Below are 23,022 nucleotides of genomic sequence, written 5' to 3'. Positions count from 1 at the left end.
GTTTCCTTTAACCGCTTCACTTATTCGGGACAAAGTACAATGACTTTTGAACTCTAGAATACTCTCTGTCATCCCAATATACAGGTAGAGGGCTCCGTTTTGTCCTTTTTTTTTTGTATAAAAAATGAGATGTTAATGTTCACAAAGCATGGGGAATTTAGTGAACTTGTGAATACACCAACAACTCGAGGGCTCTTCGGTATTCCATGATCAATAATGTTAACCTATCCTTTTCCTATACAAGCATCAATCAAGTACAACTTATGATGCTAAGATGTATTTCAGCCAAAGAATTATGGCGTTGTTCAAATCTCTAACGTGTTTGCTCACTACGTCCCTCCTATACTGTACACCTACTATAAGAAAATGGCGTGTGATGAGTACAACAGTGAGACTACAGCTAAGAAAGTTCAACCAGTACTGTCGTTAGAAGATACGAAACTTGGTATGTATGGAACAACCTACATGCGGCAATCTGGTTACAACCAGTTGGGTGTCATTTTACTTGTTGCTATAGGCTTTGGCGATGGATTATCTGGAACTCTGGCAAGGGAGCGATACTGCAATTTTACACTTTCAGCATTGTCCAACGTCTTTACTACGTACCTGTATCATTTGATATTTCCAGTAGCAAAAAGTTAATTCTTGTGAAAGTAATGCAAGAAAATAATACCCAGTTTTTAGACTGAAAATGTGCTGCAAATCGAGGGAATTAGGAAATACACATATCCAAGGAAAAAAGAGTACCAACTTCCCCAAGAACTTGCCCAGAAGATGAGAGCAAGAATGAGAGAAAACTCCCAGTAGACAAAAACCCAAGATCTACACACAATTCACTTCAAAGAAAAGTTTACGAGTGCCTTATGGCTCGCCCTGGAACAACTTTTCTTTTTGATAATCTGGAACAACTTTTCTATCATTGGTAATTCCTGAGACAAAACTAATGACTAAACATGCAAGAGAAAATGACTTTCATCACTTGATCTGCACTTATGGTGTTACCAAGTAATAATTGAGGAAGTTTGTCAAGAAGTCAGCTTGAACTCAATTAACTCAAACTAAGATGGATGATGTAGGAAAACTGAGCACACCCTTCACAAAAATTATTACAGGAGTTAAAATAGCAATTCTCCTAGGCTTTACTTTTAAAAGATTTTGGAACTAGAGTCAAGTAACCTATCAAAAACCACACCAACATCTTTCAAGGTAGATTAATTTAATGTAGCGTGAAGTTGGGACCAATAATTCTGATCATTTAAGAACTTCACTTTGGGAACTTGACTACCAGCATCTTGGCAAATTTGGATGACATCAGGTGACAGGTCTGAATTGTAATTATAGAGAATTTTACTTAAAGCCTGACTAGCCTTGCGTCAAATAATCGACACACTTACTATTTTTTTAATGCAGGACAACCACGATATCTAAGATACCTTATGCATCGTGCATTCCAACTTGAATAAACAAACGAACAGAGCTACTCCTGACATATTACATCAAAATCATACAAATCCCAGCTGCTAGCAAATCCTTGAACACGATAACCACTTAAATCTTCAGGCTACACTCTAGTGAAAGCTATGTCTCTGAAGATGGTCCCAACAAATGATTGTCATAACTAAATGGCAAGATCACAAGTCATCAAGGCTTACATTGTTCTCAGATGAAAAATTGACAGTATCAGATATCACCTGGATCGCTAGGAAAAGCAAATATACATGAACACCAAATCTTCCAGTCGAGTGATATCTCATTTTATTAATCCCATGAAATTCCATTTGATATGCTTTGCAGTGAAAAGTTTGTGATGTAAGTTTATGGAACATCAAAAAGAATAAGAACATCGTGACAAGGTAAGTAAGAGAAAGGTAACAGAGCAGTCTCGGTTAAATATTTCCATCATGGAAGGAGCAGTAAATTGAAATTGGGAATGCCAAACTGTTATATGGAGAGGGAGGGAGAGAGAGAGAGATTTACCATCCATTCAGACATTGTGTGGTAACAATAGCCTCGCGTCCAACAAAACGTGGGGGCGTCCTCTTGTTACCCTGGTTCAATTTTTCCTTACTGAGTGACATCATCAAAAACTAACCAAAGTTCTAGTAAAGCTTAACATTACAAAATAAAACCTTTATAATAACCCTGTCAGTCACAGCAAAAGGAAATTGAACTCCTCTACCCCTTGGATGATCTGTCTGAACTGAATCACCATAAGTCCCCTTATCCTACAAGAGAAATTAATAATTAGAGAAGATGCAACTGAAACCCTTCATTGCTAGCATAGGCATAAGTTTGCCACTTTCAAGGACTATCATGCTTCTACATAATCTTTTAGCCGACATCAAGTACATGGACAGACCTGCTCATGCCGTTCCCTCCTCCTTTTTGATGCACGGTGAACCTGCAACTCCTCTTCTCGACGGAATGCCTGGACAGCCAAGCGAAGAGCTAAAGGAACAAAGAGCAAACGCAAAGTCACAAAATGTTTTAACTTCACAAAAACAGATTATTTATTCCTTGACCTTATTAATCGTTCATCCTTAAATTTTCTCTCTATTTACTCAAATAGAATATAGGTAAGAGGAATCTTCAAGAACTTTCTGGATATTGTTTCAAAAGATTGACTATCATCTTTATGTCGTCCCTTTGCTTGTACTATCAACAAGAAGGAGGCCATATTGTTTACCATTAAGCACTGAACAAACAGCTTTATTATTGTAACTGTTATCATATAATTTCATCAATTTCATTGCACTTCCTACACATAACTCAATGACATCACCAATTTAAAACTTGACACCTGGCATGGTATAATGTCCAACCACAGCTACAAATTAAAAGAAAGAAAGAGGAAAAAAAAAATTAATCAGTGGATCTAATTTTGTGTCACGCACAAACTGTCAGGACCCTGGATAACAAATATGACCACTATATGAAGGGAAAAAGGAAAAAGAAACGGGTTGCTGTCACCTACAAAATCGACAAAAAATAAGCACCTGGGTGATGGTCAACTCAACTCAGAACTTAAAAGGGGTTGTCTGAGGTGTCCCCATCACTACCTATAAACCATGGCAGTAAACTATAAATACTCAGCTTCACCAGATTCTTCTTTGCAACTGGACCACCCAAACCGACCTTAAACACACCCAGTAAAAGACTTTAGAGCATACAATCAAAATTTGGGTACACAAATCCTTCTTTTCCATTCTGCTTGTCCAAGGGAACCAGGTCTAATCCAGTATTAGTCCAAAATCTACCTACAGTAGCTCTGATGCAATTTCTGAGAAAACAGAAAGTATGATGTAACGTGCTTGGCCCAGAATATACTTAAACTGGGATCTAATTAACAGCAATATTTCATCCACCAGCCAATTAGGGATATAACTCCAATCAAAGAAAGATATCAAACTTCAAGTACAATGGCTTCAGCCCATTAGTTAAATGTGATGTGGTATCGGCAATGTTACTACGTACAGAGTTTGACATCAACTATGCAGGATCCACCAAGTTCATGGCTTTTAGACCCTTTTTTTAATCAGGTATAAATTTTTATTGAAATTGAACTTTCTACAGTGTCTCTCATTAATGATCTTCCTGAATCCTGTATGCCAAAGAAACCAAGGAAGAAAATGCTATTTTTGGAACTAAGAACAATTAATAACACCAAGCATAAAAAATTAAAAAGTTGACCACACCAAAAATAGTAAAACACGAATTGAAAAAGGTTCTGTCATGCCAAAAATGTAGACAATAAGATTTCATTAACTGAGTTACACAGCAGAGCACAATAAAGATCAGTTGCGATTTGGGAGATACAAAAAGTGGGGGGAGGCATCTTAATCCAGTTAAGTTGAAAATAAATTGATTTCTCTTGAATAAAGTGGGGAGCTTCACTTACATAGATTAGGGGAGACAGAATCTTCTGACACTGCTTGTGAACAAGTGTAGCAAGATTTCTGGAAATGAATCAAAGAAGATGAAAGCTAGATCAGTACGAAGAAACTCCATTTCCACTAGATAGTCAAAAGATTAGCCAAATGAATCTCAACTTTGAAAGCTTGACAGCGGATCTTCTCCCCCAACACGACAAATTGGATAAGTACAAAAAGAGCAGAATGAATAAGAAAAGCTTGCTATTTTCAGAGCAAATTAACATATTATCTGTCTCATCACATTAAACACAAAATTAAAAAAAAAAGATAGCAAATAAATCAAACTTCCAATGCCCGATACAGCTCAAAATATAATGGACTCTGACATCCGGGTAACATATATACATTCTAAATGTATACTTTTACTTAACTGCACATGGTGTTTTTTGGAAGAGGAAAACCACAAACAAACACAAACAACAATCAGTATGGCAATGCATCATTGTGCCCAGCTCCTACCAAAGATCAACTAACATGCTAAAAAGCAATGAAGTTCAATAACAACCTTAAGAAATTTAGATCTTCCAGATAAGATAACAACTGATGAAACTAAGGATACTAGCAAACCCCAGCTACAGCCTTTTGGTACAAGCAAAATGACAGAAGATAGTCATTTGAACACTCACCATTCTAAGTACGTGCTGTATCCCACCACTGCCAAATGAATGCCCACAAGGCAGTATCATTGCATCATCCATGAGTGCTCCACTGTAGAGCGAGGAGAAAAAAATCCTTGAAGTGCATTTGCAGTTTAACAATTAAATTTGCCAGGCAAATAATCCTTCAATAATGTACTTATAAGAGAGGGAAGGGGCACTGGACCACATAAGGCACATCTGGGAGTAAAAGCACATTTGGTACTTTGTCTACAATGATACCTTCTTTCAGGAAAGTGCAAGGACAGAAAACAATAAACAACTCAACACTCTCTGTCTCAAGCACAGCCACAGCCGCTCACCACACCCACAAATAAACTCACCGTCGACTTTATCATGCACAAACACAGTCACAATCACAAACAAAGACAGTAGCACACCAATCTCAAACAAAAGTTCCTCAATTGCTGGACCTAAGCAAAGACATTGATGCAAAAATGAGAGAGGCTTGGTACCATTGCCAGCTCTAATTCAAGCTTCCACCTTGGCAACCTATTGATACAAGTTACAGAATAATAATTGACAAATTAAAGAAAGATTTGAGTATTTTAGCTTCTATGAACAACTTTTTCCAATTCACAGTTTTATCCATTCTGCGACTGCTGATTGTTGCAAATAAACAACTTTGTCCAAAATCTGCTTTCATTGAGGTCATCTATTCCAGACCATTCATAAGCAACAAAGATTACCGCAACTAAAAATCAAAAGTGCAGATTTTGACAACACAGAAGCTAATATACTCGTCTGGTGGCAACAAACACAGGTGGACGAAACTTACGTCAAAGGATCCGAAAGAATTTCCCTCAACGAGTCCCCGGATTCAGTCAAGTACGAACCCTCCTTTCTTCCACTAAACCCACAACCATTCTCAACCACCAAAACATCCTTCTGCCGGGCGTGTGGTCCCACCTCCGCCGTCCCCTGCAGATACTGTGAGTAGTACATCTCCCCATCAGCATCAGCTATTGTCACAGCATTCCTCATTTCGCAGTTATTATTGATCTCATTTCCACTCCGCCCCGCAACCCCCACAACATTTCCCTCCTTCAAGCCTAACAAGAAACTGAATAAATTCCACAAAGAAAAAAGAGAAAAGAAAAGAATTCAAACAACTAACTTAATGGCGATTAGCAGTTCATAGTTAAAGACCTTACCAAATGAGGACAGCTGCTTCAATTTCTGACTTGCCATTTTGCCTCTGCTATTTTTGTTGATCTTGTCATTACTGGCAGCAATCCCTTCAACTTCGTTTTCGTCATCGTCATCATTATTATGGTCGTCGTCGTCATCTTCTTCGTCGTCGTCGTCGTCGTCGTCATCGTCTTCGGATCCGTCGCCGCCGCTGGTGGTGGCGGAGGCACGGATGCCGAGGTTCCAATTGTGGCTATTGTCCGGGTGGGATGCGGCGGAGGCGGCGGGGGAGGTGGAGGAGAAGGTGGCTCGGCGGAAGTCAGCGGACGGAGGCTGGTGGAAGTAGTGGTGGTGGTCAATGAAGGCCGCAGTGAGCTCCCGAGTGGCAGTAGCTTTGGAGCTGTGGTCGGCGGCGGAGACACGGCGTGGAGGTTGAGGCGGCGGGGGGCCGCAGGAGAAGGAGTTGTCCGGGAAGACGAGGTGGGGGTGGGGGTGGCTAAGCCCATTATCAAGGCGTTGTTGGGCTTGGACTAGGCCCATATCTTCAGAGGCCATGGAGGGTGAAAAACAATCCAAAAACCCTAAAGAATTTGACAAAAAGCACAGAAGTAAAATCGGGGGGGGGGGGGGGGGAGGGTCTACTTCATTTGGATTGATGGAAAATTGAGGAGATGCAGTAGTAGCAGAGCTGGTCTTCCCGGGGAGGACAAAGCCTAAAGGCGGCGGCTGTTGCGGCGGCTGGTACGATGTCGTACTTAGTGACAGGAAGGCGGGGTGGCGTTTTGCTTTTCGTTGATGTTTTATGCTGATGCTACTAGTCCTTGTAGTAGTAGCACCACGTGGATGGGATATTTTGTACTATTACTACTACTACTGCTGCTACTTACTTAAGACGGATGTGAAAGCTAAAAAGAAATGGATAATACAGACACGACCCGGTTTGGTGGTGGTGTTTTTGGGGAATTCTCAGGTAGGATAGGACTTAGGACTTAGGACTTAGGACTTAGGAGGAGATCCAGCTGCGAGTAGCGTAGCAATAATAGATTGAGTGGAGTTTCCGTTTGTTTTGTTTGTAAGTTAGAAGCAGTAGTGGGAAAGATCCCCCACCAAACTACCAAAGTACTCCTCCGCACTACGCTACAGAGAGTTGAATTGGTTCAACTGTTTCGACGACGACCGCCACCACCACTACTACTACTAGTACAAACCAGGCAAAAGTCAACGATCTGTGACGGCTGAACAGCCTGAACTTAGCTGCTGCGCACCAGTAACTTTGCTTCTTTCTTTTCCGCTTTTCGCTAAGTTCCTGGATTCTGAGGGAAATGGGGCTGGGACGGTCATCAGTATGACCGTTCCTGAGCAGTTAATGGTCATGATTTGGCCAAAAAATTTTATGCGGTTCAAATAACAAGTTGTGCATCGATTTTTACACCATGTGTGAGACACGCAAAATTTTGTACTAAAGTTACACGTTGTACAAACAAAGTTACGTCGTGTGTAATCAAAGTTACGCGCTGTTAAAAATGGCCAAAACCGTTGGGACCGTCCGTGCCCCTTGTCCGATTCTGAGTCTTTTCCGCTTTTATACCGAGTACACTTTAAAAAAAAAAGATTAAAAAAAATCACGATATGTTATGTAAAAAAAAAAAAAGAAAGTCACAACAATGAGTTATATTTACAAGTAATTGAAAATCACTACAGATACGGGAATTTTTAAAATCAAATAATTTTTATGATTTTTATCAATTTTTTTTAATATCTTATGCGACAATCCATCTATTTGAAAAAATATTTTAAAAAGTTTTGGTCCAAACAAACAAAGTAAGTACTAGTTCTCGTTGTTTCCCTCGTACTACCGGCTAACGAAAGAGGCTCCCTGGACTTGTACACTTTACTTTTCGAGTTTTACTGCAATTATTCCCCCCCTTTTTTTAAGTACTATTATTGGACGAGAAAAGATGAAGGAATATCGAATTTCGAAGGTGATTGCATAGAAGGCATTTAATAACTGTAACATTTTTTTTAACTTAATCTCATCCTCCAAGCAAGTTACAAGACGAATGTGTTGAGAATTTTTTAATACTACCGTCTACTGAAAAAGTAGTTTGTTCATCATTGAAAAGAAATTTTTACGATATTTTTAAGTAAAACACATAGTCTATTTTCGTGCAATAATTTTTTTTTTAAAAAAATTTGTTTGGACAATCGTTAAGATAGAGTTGAAGTGTCAATAATCAGAAAATTAATTAAATAAATAAAAAGTACAAATGCAATCTATAGCAATTCTTAATGTGTACTCGTGGATATATATAAACTTGTAATTTACACATGATATGTGTCTAGATAATTTCGGACTCATACAAACCTTTTTTTTTTTTTTTTTGCGTTGAAACATTAAGCTCAGAAAGGTATTTAGGTGTTTAGTTTTGTCGTGCTTTCAGTTTACAAGTAAGCCATCACATCTTTATTTTTTTTCAAGAAAGCAAAATTTATCAATCACATCTTAGGCTTTTGAATTCCAGTACATGGAAATGGAACAGCACAGTCCCCTAAAGAATAGAAACCATACCTCACACGAATGACTGGGAAAATACAGGGAAAATGCAGCCCCTAAATCTGACCCCACCGCACTTGATCCCATTTCTTTGTTTCCTCAATTCATACGTAGTACTCGGAAGAGTGCAAGGTGTTTAATTCAGCTGACCGACTCAGGAGTCAGGACGCGGTCCGTTGTCATCTTCTTCTTTAATGCTTCGTCTTCCTCTATTCGTCCGTCAACGGTTGTCTTCGCATCCTTTGTTCGCTTCGCAAATTCCTCCGCCCTTCCTCCAAACTCTTTTTCTAATATTTTCCCCCCTTTTTATCCCAAACGACGACTAAAAATTAAAATAAAATGTTTGATTACTTTCCTATAACTAGACTCCTTGGACTTCTTCATATCTGGAAAAAACCACATAACTTTCGCGAACTTTATGTATAATTGTTGGTACTAGATTACTGAATCAATTTCAGAAGAGAAATCATGAGTCATTGGAAGATCATGACTTTCTTGTCCTTGCTTTATTTGATCTGGGCTGTTCCACAACGATCAAGCGCTGCATCTCTATTTCATGCTCGGCGGAACCTAGCCCTACAAGGTGACAAATTCAACCGAAAACCCGTTCAAGAGGTACCCTTTTTCGGCCTTCCACAATGTTGATTTGCATGTTTGTTGGATGTGAAGTGGTTAAATTCTAAAATGTTTCTGAAGAACATCGATGCGGTTTTGTATTTAGGCAAGTCCGTCACCGAGCCCTGGTCCGGCAGTTGCTAAATCAAATTCTGGGGATGGTTACTTTCGGGGCAATCCACCCAAGACAGAGGTACCCTTTTTCGGCCTTCAACAATATTAATTTGCATGCGTGTTGGGTGTGAAGTGGTTATATTCTAAAAAAGTCTTTTGAAAAATGTGTATGGTTTTGTGCGTAGGCAAGTCCTTCCCCGAGCCCTGGTCCAGAAGCCGCTAAATCAAAATCTGTGGATCATAACATTGAGGGCAATGAACCCAAAAAGAAAGAGGTAGTTGCCCAGGAAACATGTGACTTGAATTTCCAGAAATGCCATGATGATGTTACCAATGTCACAGCCTGCCTTCTTCCCAAAGATGAAGATGGTAATTCACGTTTCCCCTTACTCTCTTTATTTTCATGGGAATTTTACTGCTTTATTTACTCCCAGCTATTGCTTGTTACTGAGGGAGAAGATGAAGATTTTTTTGGCGTTGCCCTTCTTTCGATTAGTCATTCACTAGAGTAATTTGTCTCTGATCTAGGTAATTAACGTGACCAATTGTATTATGGAATTTTGCCATCACAAGGATAATTATCACATTCAAACTGCAGGAGGGGGAGGAGCCGGGGGGTGGGGGGATGAACAAAAACTTGCTATAGTTAGCGAGTCATACAAACACATAAGCGTCACTTTGTTTTTCTGCGACCTTAATGACCTAAGAATGACATATGACTGTTTTATTCTTTTACTGTCTTTTTCTAGTTTGTTCCTTCTTCCCGAGGGATTGCATTCAGACTTCAGGTTAGAGCAGGAATAGAAACTGGTTATACTGGATTCTTTGCTTAGGTTGTCTCCAAGGGCAATAAATGCCTCTTAGGAACTTTGTTTGTGGATCCTTTAATTTTTTTTTTCAAGTCTCCTATATTTCCAATGAACTTTGCTATCTGCATCAACATATAGAAAGAACCTAAGGGTAGTTACCCTTTTTTTGGGTAAAAATTTATATGAAGAAAAACCTTGTATCAGGTAGAGCTGATGGCGTCACCTTTTGCTAATGTTTTAGGGTGAGAATCAAGCTTTGTATGTTTGCATACAGCATTCAGGGGATCTTTACACGTTACTCTGTGTGCTCAAAAGCACAACTGTCATAGTAACATGCTGCAGTAAATATGTTTGAATGAATGATAAATATATCTGGAGTTTTGAGTAATTTCTCTCTTAATGTATAAGCCCCAGTGCTATTACAGTATTGCTATTCTTTTATTGATGTGGGATATACGTATGATAGTTGAACAAGCCGCCTGCTACTTTCCTGCTGGAAGTCTGGTCCCTCTAAAATTTTACATTTTACTGGTCTGAAAGAGGTTAACTCTTTTTTTGCATGCTTGGAATTTAGATGTTACGATAGAGGTTGTAGTGAATAGTCATGAAGATTGCAAAAGATCAGGGAAAAAAAAAGGTTGCAGGAAATCCATCATAGAGCAAGATTTATTGCTTGTGGAGCTATTGATCGCTGAAGGCTTCATTAGTTGGTAGCGGTCGGAATTAATACTTTGAAATTCTGGAGCGGGAGGGGGACTTTTCTAGTTGATAGTAACAGGAGAAAGACTATAAGTTGAATTAATTGCAGCTGCTGAGCTCTACAGCCTTGAAAAGCTGAAGTTAAGTGATGTAGAATCCCAAAGAAATTTCTTGTATAGAACATAAAAGTTGGCTTGAACCCATCACAATGTTAAGGACAAAGAAAGATTAGTAATTTAGACTTGGTTGAATGTTTAGCCTTGGAAAATCAAATTAAGGAAAAAAAATTATGATAAAAGTCAATTTCCAAAATTTTCTTGTTATTATTTCTCCTTAGTTTTCATAAAGCAAGAATAACATCTGCAGTTGAAGAGTATGAGTATAGAAGAAGAATGTGTTGAAAGCATGCTAATCTTTCAAAAACTTTGTGTAGATAATCATAATTCATCAATACTCCAATTAAGAGTTGGAAATTAAAATTTTGAACACTGCAGATCCCTAGTCAGAGAGTTTTATTGTGGAACACTTAGGTTGAACAAACAAATTTTGAGAGAGTAAGACAAAAAAATTTTTGATTTTTGAATAGAAAAGGCAAGAAATCTGATCAATCATATGTTCACTGGCTCAAGCAACTGAGAAATCTTAACGTGGAGCAGCAATTTGAATTTTCCTGTGTCTTTCAGGAGTTTGAATTTAATGCAAAACAAGGCTTTCTTGCTACTTTAATATTGTTCTCCCTTATGGCAGGCTTCAAATGCAATATTGTTAATGTACTGTCTGCGCTGAGAAAATTCATGAATATCTTGTTGCTCATCTTTTTTTCACATTCTGCCATCCCTCACACCTAATCTACAAGGTTCATCTGCTGTTTACCACAAAGATTTCGTTAGCAAACTCCTTAAGCATTGCTCTCTGGGAACTCGGAGAATCTTGCTTGCTTCTATACTGATAGCTAACCTGCCTTGCCCCTCCTATAACCCGTAGTGGCTACTTTTTTCTTACTACTGAAAGTAAGCACGAGCTACTTTACGAGCATAAGAGTTCATGATATGGTGTGGAATTCTTGTATACTTTAGCTTTTAATTTGTCCTTCTCATGACCTCGAGCTTTCTCACTCATTCCCCATGGTTGTGCATCATCATATATTTCTGCGGTGAGTTCCCACGTGTAGTTTTTTGTGCATATGTTTCTCTTTACAAATGGAGGAGAGGAGGGGAGGTTCTATTTGGTTCCGGGCTCTCTCCATCTCTGTCTGCGTTCATAGTTGTCGTTTTTTTGTCGGGGCTTGTTTTCCAAGCAGAAGGAATAGGAGGGGAAGGGATGGTGCTTTGTAGGGCAGAGGGAAAGTGGAAGTCTCTGGCTGATTTACTTTTACTGAAAGGCAGCATTTGCATAAGGTGTAAGTTAAGTGCTTTCTGTTTAGGAAGGAAGCGTACAGTAGTTGAATAAACTCTTTAAGAATGAAAAACTAAATTATGCTCTTGAGTTAGTTCAAGATTGATGTATTTACACATATAGTTCTATGACAAGGAGTTTACTGGATCCTGTTTCACTTGCAGCTAACAGTGGACTGTTTCTTCTTGTCCACAATGATGGTCAGAGGTCCGTGAAACTGAATGTTACACTTCTTCCAGTAAATTCATCCCAAAATGATGTAGATATACTGGCACACAAAGTTAGAAAGGTATGCATCCTCAGTAATCCTTCGAACTTTTGGATATCCTTGATAAGGTACAGTTTTTCAGCTTGACGGGAGACCTAAAAACTGAATATATTTATGAGATTGTTCTGTTTGGAGGGGTCTTTTCGACACGTTCAGTCTCCCATGTACACAAAATTAATTATATTGGGTTGTTTTGTGTCAGATCAATGTCTCGTCTATTGCTAGCGGAAGCTCATCAATTGTAGTAAATGCTGGTAATTGGTCTTGCGTAATCGAAAGAGGTGTTCGAATTCCACTTGGCCTCCCCTCTTACACTGCATATGTAAAGCCCATAAATGGGGCCTACCTACTCCTTGCAACAGCTCTACTTATAGGAGTTATGTGGGCATGCTGCAAGATCGGGAGAGATGGAAGGCATCTCAATGGCGTTCCATACCAGGAACTTGAGATGGGGCAGCAAGGCTCTGGTTCATCAAGGAACGTGGAAACATTAGAAGAAAGTTGGGACCAGAGCTGGGATGATGACTGGGATGAAGAAGTGACAGTGAAGTCGCCCGGTGGAAATCACTTAGGAAGTAGACGCGCCAATGGGGTTGATTCCAATGGGTGGGGAAGTGACTGGAATGATCAGTGAAGACACAATTAGACCCTTTCTCATGACCCTCCAAGCGGGGAAAGACAGGAGAAGGCAAAGAGAAATAGATGTAAAAGATTAGGAATAGTGGATGGAAGAAAATTTTGTCTCAAATTTGTGCGCCATCACGTACAGGAATTATATGAAGCACCAGCTTCAACAGTTTTGGTCCATTTAAAACCCTTTTTTTTTCCTTTTTGGGGGGAATTTCTTTTGACGAATATGAAAGTCTTTTCTTTTCACCTCTTTTGTTGTCCTATGCGTGGTCTCTAGTCTAGTATGTTAATGAAGCATGGAACTGTGGTTAAATTATATGCTATGCTGCTGCCGGTGTCAAGTAACTCTTAGCTTTCTTTACTTTGAAGAGCCTACATGCCTTAGTTAAAGGATTCAAGGGGTTCATCTTTCTCTTGGTTCTCCGAGATTGGGCTGCGAAGCTACGGCAAATGCGATAAACCGTGGAGCGTCGGGAATCAAAGTCGGGTCCGAACGCATGTGTTCAACTGTAAAGAGTTCTCATTCAGGAAAATATGGCGGCGTTTGAGTTCTTGCAATTGAGTTAGCTCGATCAAAAATGGGCTTAGCCTAACAACAAACAGTCGGATCATCTCACCCCATGCCGGGAGATCAAAGAGGGTGGTGTTAGCGGCCCAAAAGTACGATGTTTTCATAAATGTATTTTACCCTTCTTCTCCTGAAAATGGGTCCGGCCAGTTTGACAAGTGAGTTTTTTGGGTGTTTGTCTAAAATTTTTCTGTAACTTATTATAGAAGTTATTTAAAAAATTTTTGAAATGTGTTTTTTTTTTTATATATATTTTGAAGTGTATAGTTTAAAAACTTTGAAAAGTTTTTTGAAGTTACTGTAGCTAAAGTTTTTAAAAAACTTGTAGCAGACAAACTTGACAAAAAACTTGCCTTCCAAACAAGGCACATCGACAGGACTTTATGGGAAAAACATAGCATATAAGGGTTCTTAAACTGGATTTTGTGTATCCAGCCCAAGAGGATTGCACGCTCTCTCCTCTTAAAGCCTCACCCAAACACTAGTCAGAATTGAAATCCCTTGATATTTATTACTCCAGTGAATTTACCTGTAGCTTTTCGGAATTCCAAATATACCCTTTCCAAATGTACCTAATAAGACTATTTTACTAGTTTTGCTAACATTCTTTTACTACTACTGATAAACAAACTTAAACTGAAAAACAAAGATGTGGAAAGAACAATCTTGACAAGGACGGTGGATGAGGGCAAGATGTTTTTACACTTGGGCTTTTGAAAGACGTTGAAAATCGGTCGTACGAGTCATGAGAAGTAGACAATAGTTGCTTTCCAAAATATGGTGTGCACATTAATGGGAATGCTATGATAAAATAGGGTTATACATGGATTTGAAGCAAGAAAACGAAAAGAACGGAGGAAATAGTTATAAGAAAAAAAATAAATAAATCTTATATACATTTTCAGTGTATACACTATCACGATTACATGAATGACAAATGAGCTATATCTAACGGTGATAGTGTATACATTGACAGTACATACAAAATTAATCTAAAAAAAATTGATGTCATTCTCATCCTATGCACGAAAAAATGTTAATTTTAACATTGAACAACGCCTCAAACGAAAGGGCTTTAATAGTTTTTTTTAAAAAAAAAAACAAATTCTTTTGCTGCACATTGGCTTTTTGAGCCAAGCAATACACAGGATATTTGTTTGCTTAATTAGAGTATTAAATAGAGTAGCTTGGGATTCAATCTGATTCATACGCACGCTTTAGGCTGCGGGTATATTTGGGAAGGGATGATTATCAGCACATGCACACAGTAGTGTCTGTCTTCCCCAATTGCTTTACATGTTTGTATCAAAATTCCAACATCATTTTATGGGTTATATCATTTATATTCCTTCCCCACTGCAATGTGCTCAACAAAAAGCAGGGGAAAAAAAAAGGGCTCATCTGGTATCATTTGGTCTCCTCTCAGTAAAGCGCATGGTGCTACCAAAAAAGCAGTAGTGTTGGGTGGACGGATGATGATGATGATGATTCTTGATTCAGCAGACTCCTCTCTCGTCCTTCCCCTGTCATGAGCTCTGAGCCCATTACCTTTCTCTACATTTGAGATTGCTTTTTATTCTTTCGATTCGATTCTATTTTCTTTAAGCACCCCCCAGTCAAACAGAACCCCCGTCTTTAACTCCACAACTTTTGGATTCGCTGTTACCCCTTTTTTTTTTTTGGTTTTCCATTGATATCAACTATCTAAGGTAATTGAAGGCCGCATTGATCAGACTCCAATATCTAAACCCCAATTATTGTCTTCAACCACCAGCGCATTTCCGAATAATGCAATTTTGTATACATCGGAGTAAAATTTCACTAAATGACCGGCCGCTAGAGTCATAATGACTAATGAGCAATGAGAGTTAGGAGTATTGATCACTCAAGCAACCAGAGAACCAAATGATTAGATGAGGAATAAAAATGAAGAAGTTTCTTGGTAATCAATTCTTCAAAACAAAACAAAAAAAAGGAGTCTTGGTAACAATCCCATGTGGCTAGTTGATTACAAAATTGCCAAATGTTAGGTTCTTGGACCCAACAACATTCATTATCGGGTCCTTAGGGACAACTCATATTAGTTATCACTGCACATGGTCGAACATTTTCAATTAAAGTGATGTAATTACTATCAAATGCAATTAAGTTTTATTTTTTCTTTCTTCCAAAGCAAAAAAAAAAAAAGAAAAAGAAAAAAGAGACGGTACTGAGACCAAATTTCCAAAATACATAGCCAATTTGCATGTTTTACTTCATGACAAATCGTGACACTTGGTAACTGGGGAAGAGGCCATGATTAGGTAGAAAGAGCCCTTGAAAGAAGTGTGGTGCAAATGGCCACAGGGAAAGAAACAAAATATGAATTTTTTTAAAGAAGTCAATTGCGAATACCTGAAGACATAGCTGGCAAAATAAATAATAAAGAGTGCTGCTTCTCCGACATCCAAGTTGCCCTGACTGTTTCCTCCGTCGCATTATAGCTTCAGCTTTTTTTCACTTTTGTTTTTGCCCCTCTTTTAATTATTATAATCATCACTTAGATCACTGCCTGCTTTGATAAGGGAGCTTAGAATCTTTGAGAACCCTCGAAACTATCAACTCACTTTTGACTTGGTGAGTTATACTCTGACCTGTCGCCCGGAAGCATCCAATCGTTTAGTTAGAAAGACCACTGCTGTCACGGACAAATTGGACGCAAATTCAAGCTCTGACGATTAGGAAAAATATGAAAGGCCAACTTGGATGAAAACTGCAACTGTCCTGTCCGCATTATCGATTTAACCAGGAGAGCGAGTGGTTGAGGATACATCTTGTTTGACATTTATTTGCAGAACCCAAAAATAAATAAATAAACAAAACAAGCTCCAAAAGTTAGAGATGAAGATGAGGTAGGAAGCCAATAGGAAAAAGTAATGTGACATCCCATGGGACACTAAATAGTAACCCGGCGAAAATGAATCCGGTGATTGAACGGAACAAAAGAGGAGAGATTGCAAATATGCAACTAAAGGGTCAAGAGATGCCTAAAAACAACAAGAGACTAAAGAATCTCTAAGAAGAAGATTTTCTTATAGTCAGATAACAAAACCGGATTCGTTCTCCCCGGACAAGCTATCACTAACACACTCTTTTTGAAGTTTGAAATTCTACTAAACTCATCCCAATTCATCATCCTGGCTTTCAGAAGGACATCTAATCAGTTCCAATATATTGACCACTTCTGCCATGTCCGGTCTGTTTGAAGGCACCTGAGATGTACAAATCAATCCCAATTTCATTACTGGAATTGCTTCCTCGGCCGGAAACTTCCCCTGCAGCCTCCCGTCAACACATTCCTCCACCCTGCCTTCTTCCAGTGCTCCTCTGACCATGTCACAAAGTACTACCACATCGTCTTCCATGTACTCAACCGGTCTCTTCCCCGTGACTATTTCCAGAATCAGAACCCCGAATCCATACACATCACACTTCTCAGTTATCTTCACAGTTTTGCAAGCAAATTCAGGTGCCATGTAACCAAGTGCACTTTGAATCTTGCTACTCAAAACGTATCGATCTAACATGGGCAGCAACCTGGCTAATCCATAGTCAGCAACTTTGGGCTCACCTGAGCTGTCAATCAGGATATTGCTTGACTTCAAATTGTAGTGTATAATGTTCATTTGGTGCAAGTAAGCCAAGCTTTTGGCAGTCCCAAGAATCGTATTAAACCTCTCGTTCCACGACAGGTAGTCTCCGCCAGATCCTTCGTGAAGGCGCTTGTACAAATTTCCACCGGAAACAAACTCATATATAAGAAGCTGAAGTGATGAAGTCCAGTAATAACCTTCAAGCGTCACAAGATTAGAATGACGAGCTTTCCCCAATTTTTTAACTTCCCTTTCAAAATCATCCTGCGACTTGACTAGGCTCGAGACAGTAAGTTTCTTAATGGCAACTGAGCGCCCATCTTTAAGAACAGTCCTGTAGACAGCTCCAAATCCACCCCGTCCAAGCTCACAGTCCTTGTTGAGCAGAGCATGCGTCCCCGTACTGAAATCAGGATCACCAGAAAACATGACAAGTTTGCCTGAATTGGCATCTGTACTAGGAGAATGACTGAATTCATCACCCCCAGAAAACGTGAGAGCAGCTGCAGAACGAGATGCAGAAGAGCGTACACGAAGATTGAGCACAGTGATAGCAATTACGCCAACGACAATCACAACGGCTGCACCAATGGCAATCAGGGCAGAAATGCTGAGAATTTTTTTTTCATGACCGAATTTTTCAGGAATTGAGCCCGGAGGGGAATCAGAAGAGTTGGGATTAAGTACAATAGGTTTTGGGAGGACAGTAGGGCAGGTTCTATTGACTGAAGCACCACAAAGTCCTGGATTGCCTGATACTGAGGATGGAGATATGGTATTGAAAAAAGCCCCGGCTGGTAGTTCACCTTGTAGCTGGTTGTGTGAAATGTTGAAGGAAAGAAGGCGGCCAAGATCTGCCAACTGCTTTGGAAGGGTTCCAATGAGTTTGTTAAAAGACAAATCCACATACTGCAGGTACGCAAGTTTAGCTACGGCTGCAGGTACAGGGCCTGTCAGATTGTTCTGTGACAGTGACCTGCCAAATTTGGTAAAAGCAACAGATAAGACTTAGAAGCATATCCAAGCATGATCCACTATTAGGAAAACAGAGGAAAGCTAAAAGACAAAGTTCATGATTCACAAGTTATAACAAAGTCAATGCAATTTGCAGTTATTGAATGAATTTAATTAATTGGAAAAATAATAAGCTAGACCTACTGTAAAGCGAAAGAAATGTTGATATAGCATCTCAAAAAATACTTTTAGCTGACAAGATATTATTGCAAATTGTGAAACTTTTTCGAAATTAAGATGTCAAATCTCAAAATACTTTTGATCATAAACGAAGTTACCAGGCAATATAGCGTCTGAATTCTCTGACTTCCATCCAAGCTATAGCATTAAGCCCAAAACTTAATTCCATATAGATTCACAGATTGAATCAAAAATTGAATCGGACAACTAAAGGCATAATCATTAACGAAACGCACAAAGGAAAGAATTAAGGCAGAGAGCTTACAGGGAGGTTAACATAGAACAGTTGCCAATCGATGTAGGAATATTTCCAGCCAAAAAATTCTTCTCAAGGATCAGTTTGTTAAGAGATGTAGCTCGTCCAATTTCCAAAGGGATGCTACCATTTAATTGATTCTCACTCAAATCAAGTATATCCAACAACTTCAGTTCTCCAATATTTGATGGAATGCCACCAATCAGTGAGTTTTTGGACAAATTTAAAACTTGCAAGCTACTAAAAACCCCAATGGCTAGAGGAATTTCACCAGATAAATTGTTGTGCGAGATATCCAAAGCAACAACCTTTTGGCGAGAATTTTCCATTGATGCAGCAAAAGCATTGTCCATAGTCCCGCTCAATCTATTTTCTGAAAATATAAGTTGCTGTAAACCCAATCTGAAAATCCAAGAAGGAATGTTGCCACTCAAAGAGTTGTGACTAACATCTAATACCAAAAGGTTTACACAGCCGCTCATAGAATCAGGCAGGATGCCACTAAAGGTGTTGGTGGATATGTTTAACTGCTTTAACGAGCGAAGTTGGCCAATTGAACTTGGAAGCCCACCTGAAAAGTTATTTTCAGAGAGATCCAGTGCCTCAAGGCTTCTCATTTCTCCAATCCAATCTGGCATGTTGCCTGTAAATGCATTAATCTGTAAACTTAGATCATTACATAAGGTAAGCTTCTGCATTGAGCCGGGAAGCGCTCCTGACAAAGAATTTTCACTCAAATCAATTGACCTCAACATTATACAACCTCCAATTCCATCAGGAATTTCACCAACAAACTTATTCTTACGCAAGTTTAGTGCTCTCAAAGCGGTCAAACCTTCAATGCCCTTGGGAATCTCACCCTCCAGCATATTGTCAGACAGATCAAGCGTTCTAAGAGCACGCATAGACCACACCCCCGCGGGTAACTGCCCTGAAAATTGATTGGATGAGATATTCAGGGAAGTAAGCATTGAGCACGAGCTCAAACTTGCAGGAATTTGACCCGAAAACTTGTTTTTAGCCAAAGATAACGATCTTAAAGACCCACATTGCTGAAAGAAATCACTTGAAATCGGTCCAGATAAACTGTTACCACTCAAATCTACAGTCCTGAGGTTAGGAAGCTGGCCAAGGCTGAGGCTTAAGCTGCCTGTAAGATTATTGTCTGCCAGGGAAAGCCTATGAAGAAATTGGAGTTGAAGAAGGCCTCTGCCTAGTTTTCCTGAAAGAGAGAACCCGTCAAGAACAAGCTCAGAGACCCGATTGGATCTGGGGTTGCATTGGACACCATTCCAGATACAGGGACTCTCGTCATCTTCATTCCAGGACGCCAATTTTCCTTGTGGATCTTGAACATCAGCCTTGAATACAATCAGTCCTAAAACATCGTCATTCATTGACGGACTTAAGCCATTCACAGAAATGGGGTATAAAACAACCAAGATAAGTGCCAAACCACAACACAGCAGAAGCCTTCTCATTTCAATCCCCACTTCAACAAATACAATTCCAATGCCCCCTCTTATATTTCCATCACAACTCTGTAAAAAAAAATACACATATATGCGAACATAATAATCAGACGCAGTACATTGTTTAGCTTCTGTACTGACTAAAATTAACAAAGATGAATCCTGCTAAAAACCACAAAAAAATGTCCGAAGCAAGACACCTGTAAAACCACTTCAGATATTAGCTGAAAATGCTTTTCCTCATATGCAAAAATCAAAATCTTATAGCACATTTTACAGTCTATACTTAAAACACCAAAATGCGCCTACTTTCTTCTTTCTTTTTCCTCCCTAACGGCTAATTACCGGTTGGAAATGAGAAGCAAAAACGAGAGGAAAATCACCCAAAAAAATCGAGCGAACAAGGTGCGCAACATCAAAGTTATAACCCTAAAAGACAAGCAAAAGTCATCCTACCACGTTTCAAGCGAAGGAGCAATGGCGCTACAACGAACCTTAAAAATGGCGATGTTAGACAACTCCGTAACTGGAATAAAGCAGTTATTATGAGAAAAACAAATGTCCTCCCTCCCGCAAATGTTGGTACTAAAGCTAAACAAGCGAACTGAAATGGACTTCGAAATAGTTAAAAAGAGCTCTCGATCTGAGACTGAAGGAAGGAAGCGAAGAATGTCAGCTCTGCTGGTTTTGAGATTTCCGCCGGGAATGAGACAGCCGGAGGTGAAGGAGTAAGGGAGACTTTTCGAGAAGGGCGACGCCAGAAAAGTCGCCGTGAAAAGTGGGGGGAATTGAAGTTTCCGGCAACGGTGAGTCAGTGAAGCATTTAAAGCACTCTCTCTCTGTTTCTCTCTCTCTCTCTCGCACTCTCTCTCTTTTGCTTTTTTTTTTCCTCTCTTTTTCTTTGTCTGAGACCCAAACAAGAGACTCTTTAATAACGGCAAAAAAGTGGGGGGAGGAGGGTGTGGGGGCCGCTTTTATTAGTTGGACACGTGGCTGAATATAGTAAGTGAATATTTTCCGATGTGGCACATACGTGGTTCTCAGTCTTTACCGTGGTTTAAACGGGTGGCGCCAGCAGTCCAGTAGCTCCCTCCCAATATCCTACTAGGGTTTCTACCCCTGTAGCCTTGGCCGGTAAATGGTAAGGTTTCAACTTTTCTTTAATTCTTCACCCCGAATTATTATTAATTAGATAGAAGCGATGGATGGATGCATTAACGGGCATGGGTGCACATTACTTAATTTTAATTACAATTTGAATTTCAATTCTTATACATACGATACGTGTTGGCACCTATTAATGTACATAATGCTAGTGCATATAAAATTAATTCATTAACACTGTGAAGTAACAAGTAATATTTTGCCAATTTAGATGCCTATTAAAATTTTATGCTTTGTTTGGATTGCATTTTTCTGAATTTTTCATAAAAAAAATTACTGTAACGACTTGATATATGTGAAATAAAAAGGTATTTGAAAAATGTGTTCACGAAAAACGGAATAATTTATCTTTGAAAAATTGCTCCCATGTGGATACTCTCACCAACTCTCTCTTAAACTTGTCATTAATGCATGGGAAAATAAATTTATGAAAAGAGAGAAAAAAAAATCATGATAAATGCACAGTGCCTTGGAGATGTATTTTTATTAATTCCAAGTGCTTCAACTTACAGTATATATAAAGTTGAGCCAGCCTGTAGAAAAGAATCCACGCATACACACACGTAAATAATTTTTGATGTGACGGTATTAGGTAGTATTCCGTATTTCTCCCTTCTCAAACGTTTAGAATTATTTCTTCCTATATTTGGAAAAATAAAGAAATGGGCAGGGAAATGGGGAATTGCTTGTAGCGGTAAGCATCCGTTTTGTACGTAGTCACTAAAGGCCACTTTTGGTGATGTTAGCTATTTTTAAATTGTTGATTGTCTTGGCTTGCTTCATTCTCAAATTTCGTCTGCATGAACTTTAGGATAATGATACCGAGCTTCTATAAACCCCACCAACAAAGGGCTGCTGCTTCACAAAAAAAAAAAAAAAAGAGCTGCGTCAACTTCACACGTCAGAAAGACAATTCAGCTTCTGCTCGCCCAAGTCGTTTTATGCTTGATTCTGAGCATTTCCTTTTCAATTTTCCCAATCGATTACTGGTTGGCAAGTAATGTAACTGTGGTGGACAAGATGTAGTGATAACCGAGTCCAATACAGTGACCTTTTATTTTTATTTTTTAATTTTCCAATTCCTTCTTGCTAATCTAAGGCACGGTGAGTCCCTTTGAGCCATTGAGAACGTGATCTATTGGCATTTCGGTCTCCAAAATGATACTTAGGGCCCCTTAAATTAAAACATGGGATGGATATAACTCCCACTTTATAGCTAGTTTGGCAGTTGAGGATAGCAAAGAAAAGAAGAGAAAGGTTAGATTATGAGAGAAAAAGAAAGGATAAGAACAGAACAGAACAGAAGAGATTTTAATGTTGTTTAGGAGTTTATGAAAGAAAGAAAATGATTTTAGATATATCGGTCAATAAAAATTTCATTCAATAACTTTTTAATAATAGAATGGGCAATTTTAAAATTTTTTGTAGGCTCTCAGCGGCTTTCCTTTGCTTTCTGCCCGATTTGGGATGGAAAATTTTTTTAACTATAGCTGTTGTTTTTCTCCTTCCAAATTAGTTGCTTTCTTTTTTTTTTCTCTATTTCACTAAATCTCCCAAACATTGAAAACATTTACCTTTCTCTTCCCTTCTTTTTTTTTTCTAGTTACATCTTATCTTCCAAGCTAGCCATTAGAGTTCAGATTGAATGTTTAGAACGCGTTTCGATTACATTTTTTGGAAAGTTTTTTGAGAATAATTGATGTAATATCTGTAAGATAAAAAAATAATTAAAAATATATTTAGAAATTATTTATAGGAAATGATTTTTTTTTTTTTTTAAAGGTGACAGTCTAAACAATGCCTTAATTGCTTTAGGTGAACGAATTGTTTGGATTGGGTTTTATTTTCCCAAATTTATTTGCTTACATCATCATTACAATTTTCAATACACCTTTTTACCTTCCCAATTAACTTTTTATCTCACATACATCAC

At 38.8% G+C, this 23,022-nt stretch overlaps 3 protein-coding genes across 7 annotated transcripts; 1 reads left to right on the top strand and 2 right to left on the bottom strand.

The window, feature by feature from the left end:
- Positions 1 to 173: 173 nt before the first annotated feature.
- On the bottom strand, positions 174 to 7,006 carry LOC113730247 (U-box domain-containing protein 62). Of its 4 annotated transcripts, XM_072078288.1 has the most exons (9): positions 5,743 to 6,992; positions 5,367 to 5,640; positions 4,559 to 4,664; positions 3,899 to 3,956; positions 2,360 to 2,448; positions 2,130 to 2,225; positions 1,978 to 2,048; positions 466 to 606; positions 174 to 356 (listed from the first exon to the last, which is right to left on the bottom strand). In XM_072078288.1, the coding sequence occupies exons 1-8, from the start codon at positions 6,272 to 6,274 to the stop codon at positions 480 to 482; spliced, it is 1,353 nt and encodes a 450-aa protein (XP_071934389.1). In that variant the 5' UTR covers positions 6,275 to 6,992; the 3' UTR covers positions 174 to 356; positions 466 to 479. The 4 variants fall into 4 exon arrangements, 3 of the variants coding, with proteins under 3 accessions (XP_071934389.1, XP_071934388.1, XP_027110609.1); XM_072078287.1 differs by having other exon boundaries at positions 174 to 606; positions 5,743 to 6,988; XM_027254808.2 differs by having other exon boundaries at positions 174 to 606; positions 4,559 to 4,640; positions 5,743 to 6,974.
- A 1,489-nt stretch (positions 7,007 to 8,495) lies between these two features.
- LOC113730245 (uncharacterized) lies at positions 8,496 to 13,049 on the top strand. The gene is made up of 5 exons (XM_027254805.2): positions 8,496 to 8,888; positions 8,995 to 9,081; positions 9,188 to 9,371; positions 12,070 to 12,194; positions 12,376 to 13,049. Exons 1-5 carry the CDS (start codon positions 8,742 to 8,744, stop codon positions 12,805 to 12,807), a joined length of 975 nt encoding a protein of 324 aa, XP_027110606.1. The 5' UTR covers positions 8,496 to 8,741; the 3' UTR covers positions 12,808 to 13,049.
- Positions 13,050 to 16,274: 3,225 nt separating this feature from the next.
- Positions 16,275 to 20,813, bottom strand: LOC113730243 (probable LRR receptor-like serine/threonine-protein kinase IRK). Of its 2 annotated transcripts, none has more exons than XM_027254803.2 (3): positions 20,420 to 20,813; positions 18,463 to 19,994; positions 16,275 to 17,979 (listed from the first exon to the last, which is right to left on the bottom strand). In XM_027254803.2, exons 2-3 carry the CDS (start codon positions 19,932 to 19,934, stop codon positions 16,530 to 16,532), a joined length of 2,922 nt encoding a protein of 973 aa, XP_027110604.1. In that variant the 5' UTR covers positions 19,935 to 19,994; positions 20,420 to 20,813; the 3' UTR covers positions 16,275 to 16,529. The 2 variants fall into 2 exon arrangements, with proteins under 2 accessions (XP_027110604.1, XP_027110605.1); XM_027254804.2 differs by having other exon boundaries at positions 20,382 to 20,559.
- Positions 20,814 to 23,022: the final 2,209 nt, after the last annotated feature.

This window comes from Coffea arabica, chromosome 2e, assembly GCF_036785885.1.
Source record: "Coffea arabica cultivar ET-39 chromosome 2e, Coffea Arabica ET-39 HiFi, whole genome shotgun sequence".
Classification (NCBI taxonomy): domain Eukaryota; kingdom Viridiplantae; phylum Streptophyta; class Magnoliopsida; order Gentianales; family Rubiaceae; genus Coffea; species Coffea arabica.
Note: the sequence above shows the minus strand (reverse complement) of the source record. Positions and strands in the feature narration are given on the sequence as shown.

What these genes read in the sequence shown, in the direction of transcription:
- LOC113730247 (XM_072078288.1), bottom strand. Translation starts at nt 6,274, where the DNA reads ATGGCCTCTGAAGATATGGGCCTAGTCCAAGCCCAACAACGCCTTGAT. An exon ending in GAAGCAGCTGTCCTCATTTG is followed by an intron (nt 5,641 to 5,742) that starts GTAAGGTCTTTA and finishes GTTTCTTGTTAG; the next exon opens with GCTTGAAGGAGGGAAATGTT. An exon ending in CTGACAGGGTTATTATAAAG is followed by an intron (nt 2,049 to 2,129) that starts GTTTTATTTTGT and finishes AAATTGAACCAG; the next exon opens with GGTAACAAGAGGACGCCCCC.
- LOC113730245 (XM_027254805.2), top strand. Translation starts at nt 8,742, where the DNA reads ATGAGTCATTGGAAGATCATGACTTTCTTGTCCTTGCTTTATTTGATC. An exon ending in GCAATCCACCCAAGACAGAG is followed by an intron (nt 9,082 to 9,187) that starts GTACCCTTTTTC and finishes TTTTGTGCGTAG; the next exon opens with GCAAGTCCTTCCCCGAGCCC. An exon ending in TCTTCCCAAAGATGAAGATG is followed by an intron (nt 9,372 to 12,069) that starts GTAATTCACGTT and finishes TTTCACTTGCAG; the next exon opens with CTAACAGTGGACTGTTTCTT.
- LOC113730243 (XM_027254803.2), bottom strand. Translation starts at nt 19,934, where the DNA reads ATGAGAAGGCTTCTGCTGTGTTGTGGTTTGGCACTTATCTTGGTTGTT. An exon ending in TGTTCTATGTTAACCTCCCT is followed by an intron (nt 17,980 to 18,462) that starts GTAAGCTCTCTG and finishes CAAATTTGGCAG; the next exon opens with GTCACTGTCACAGAACAATC.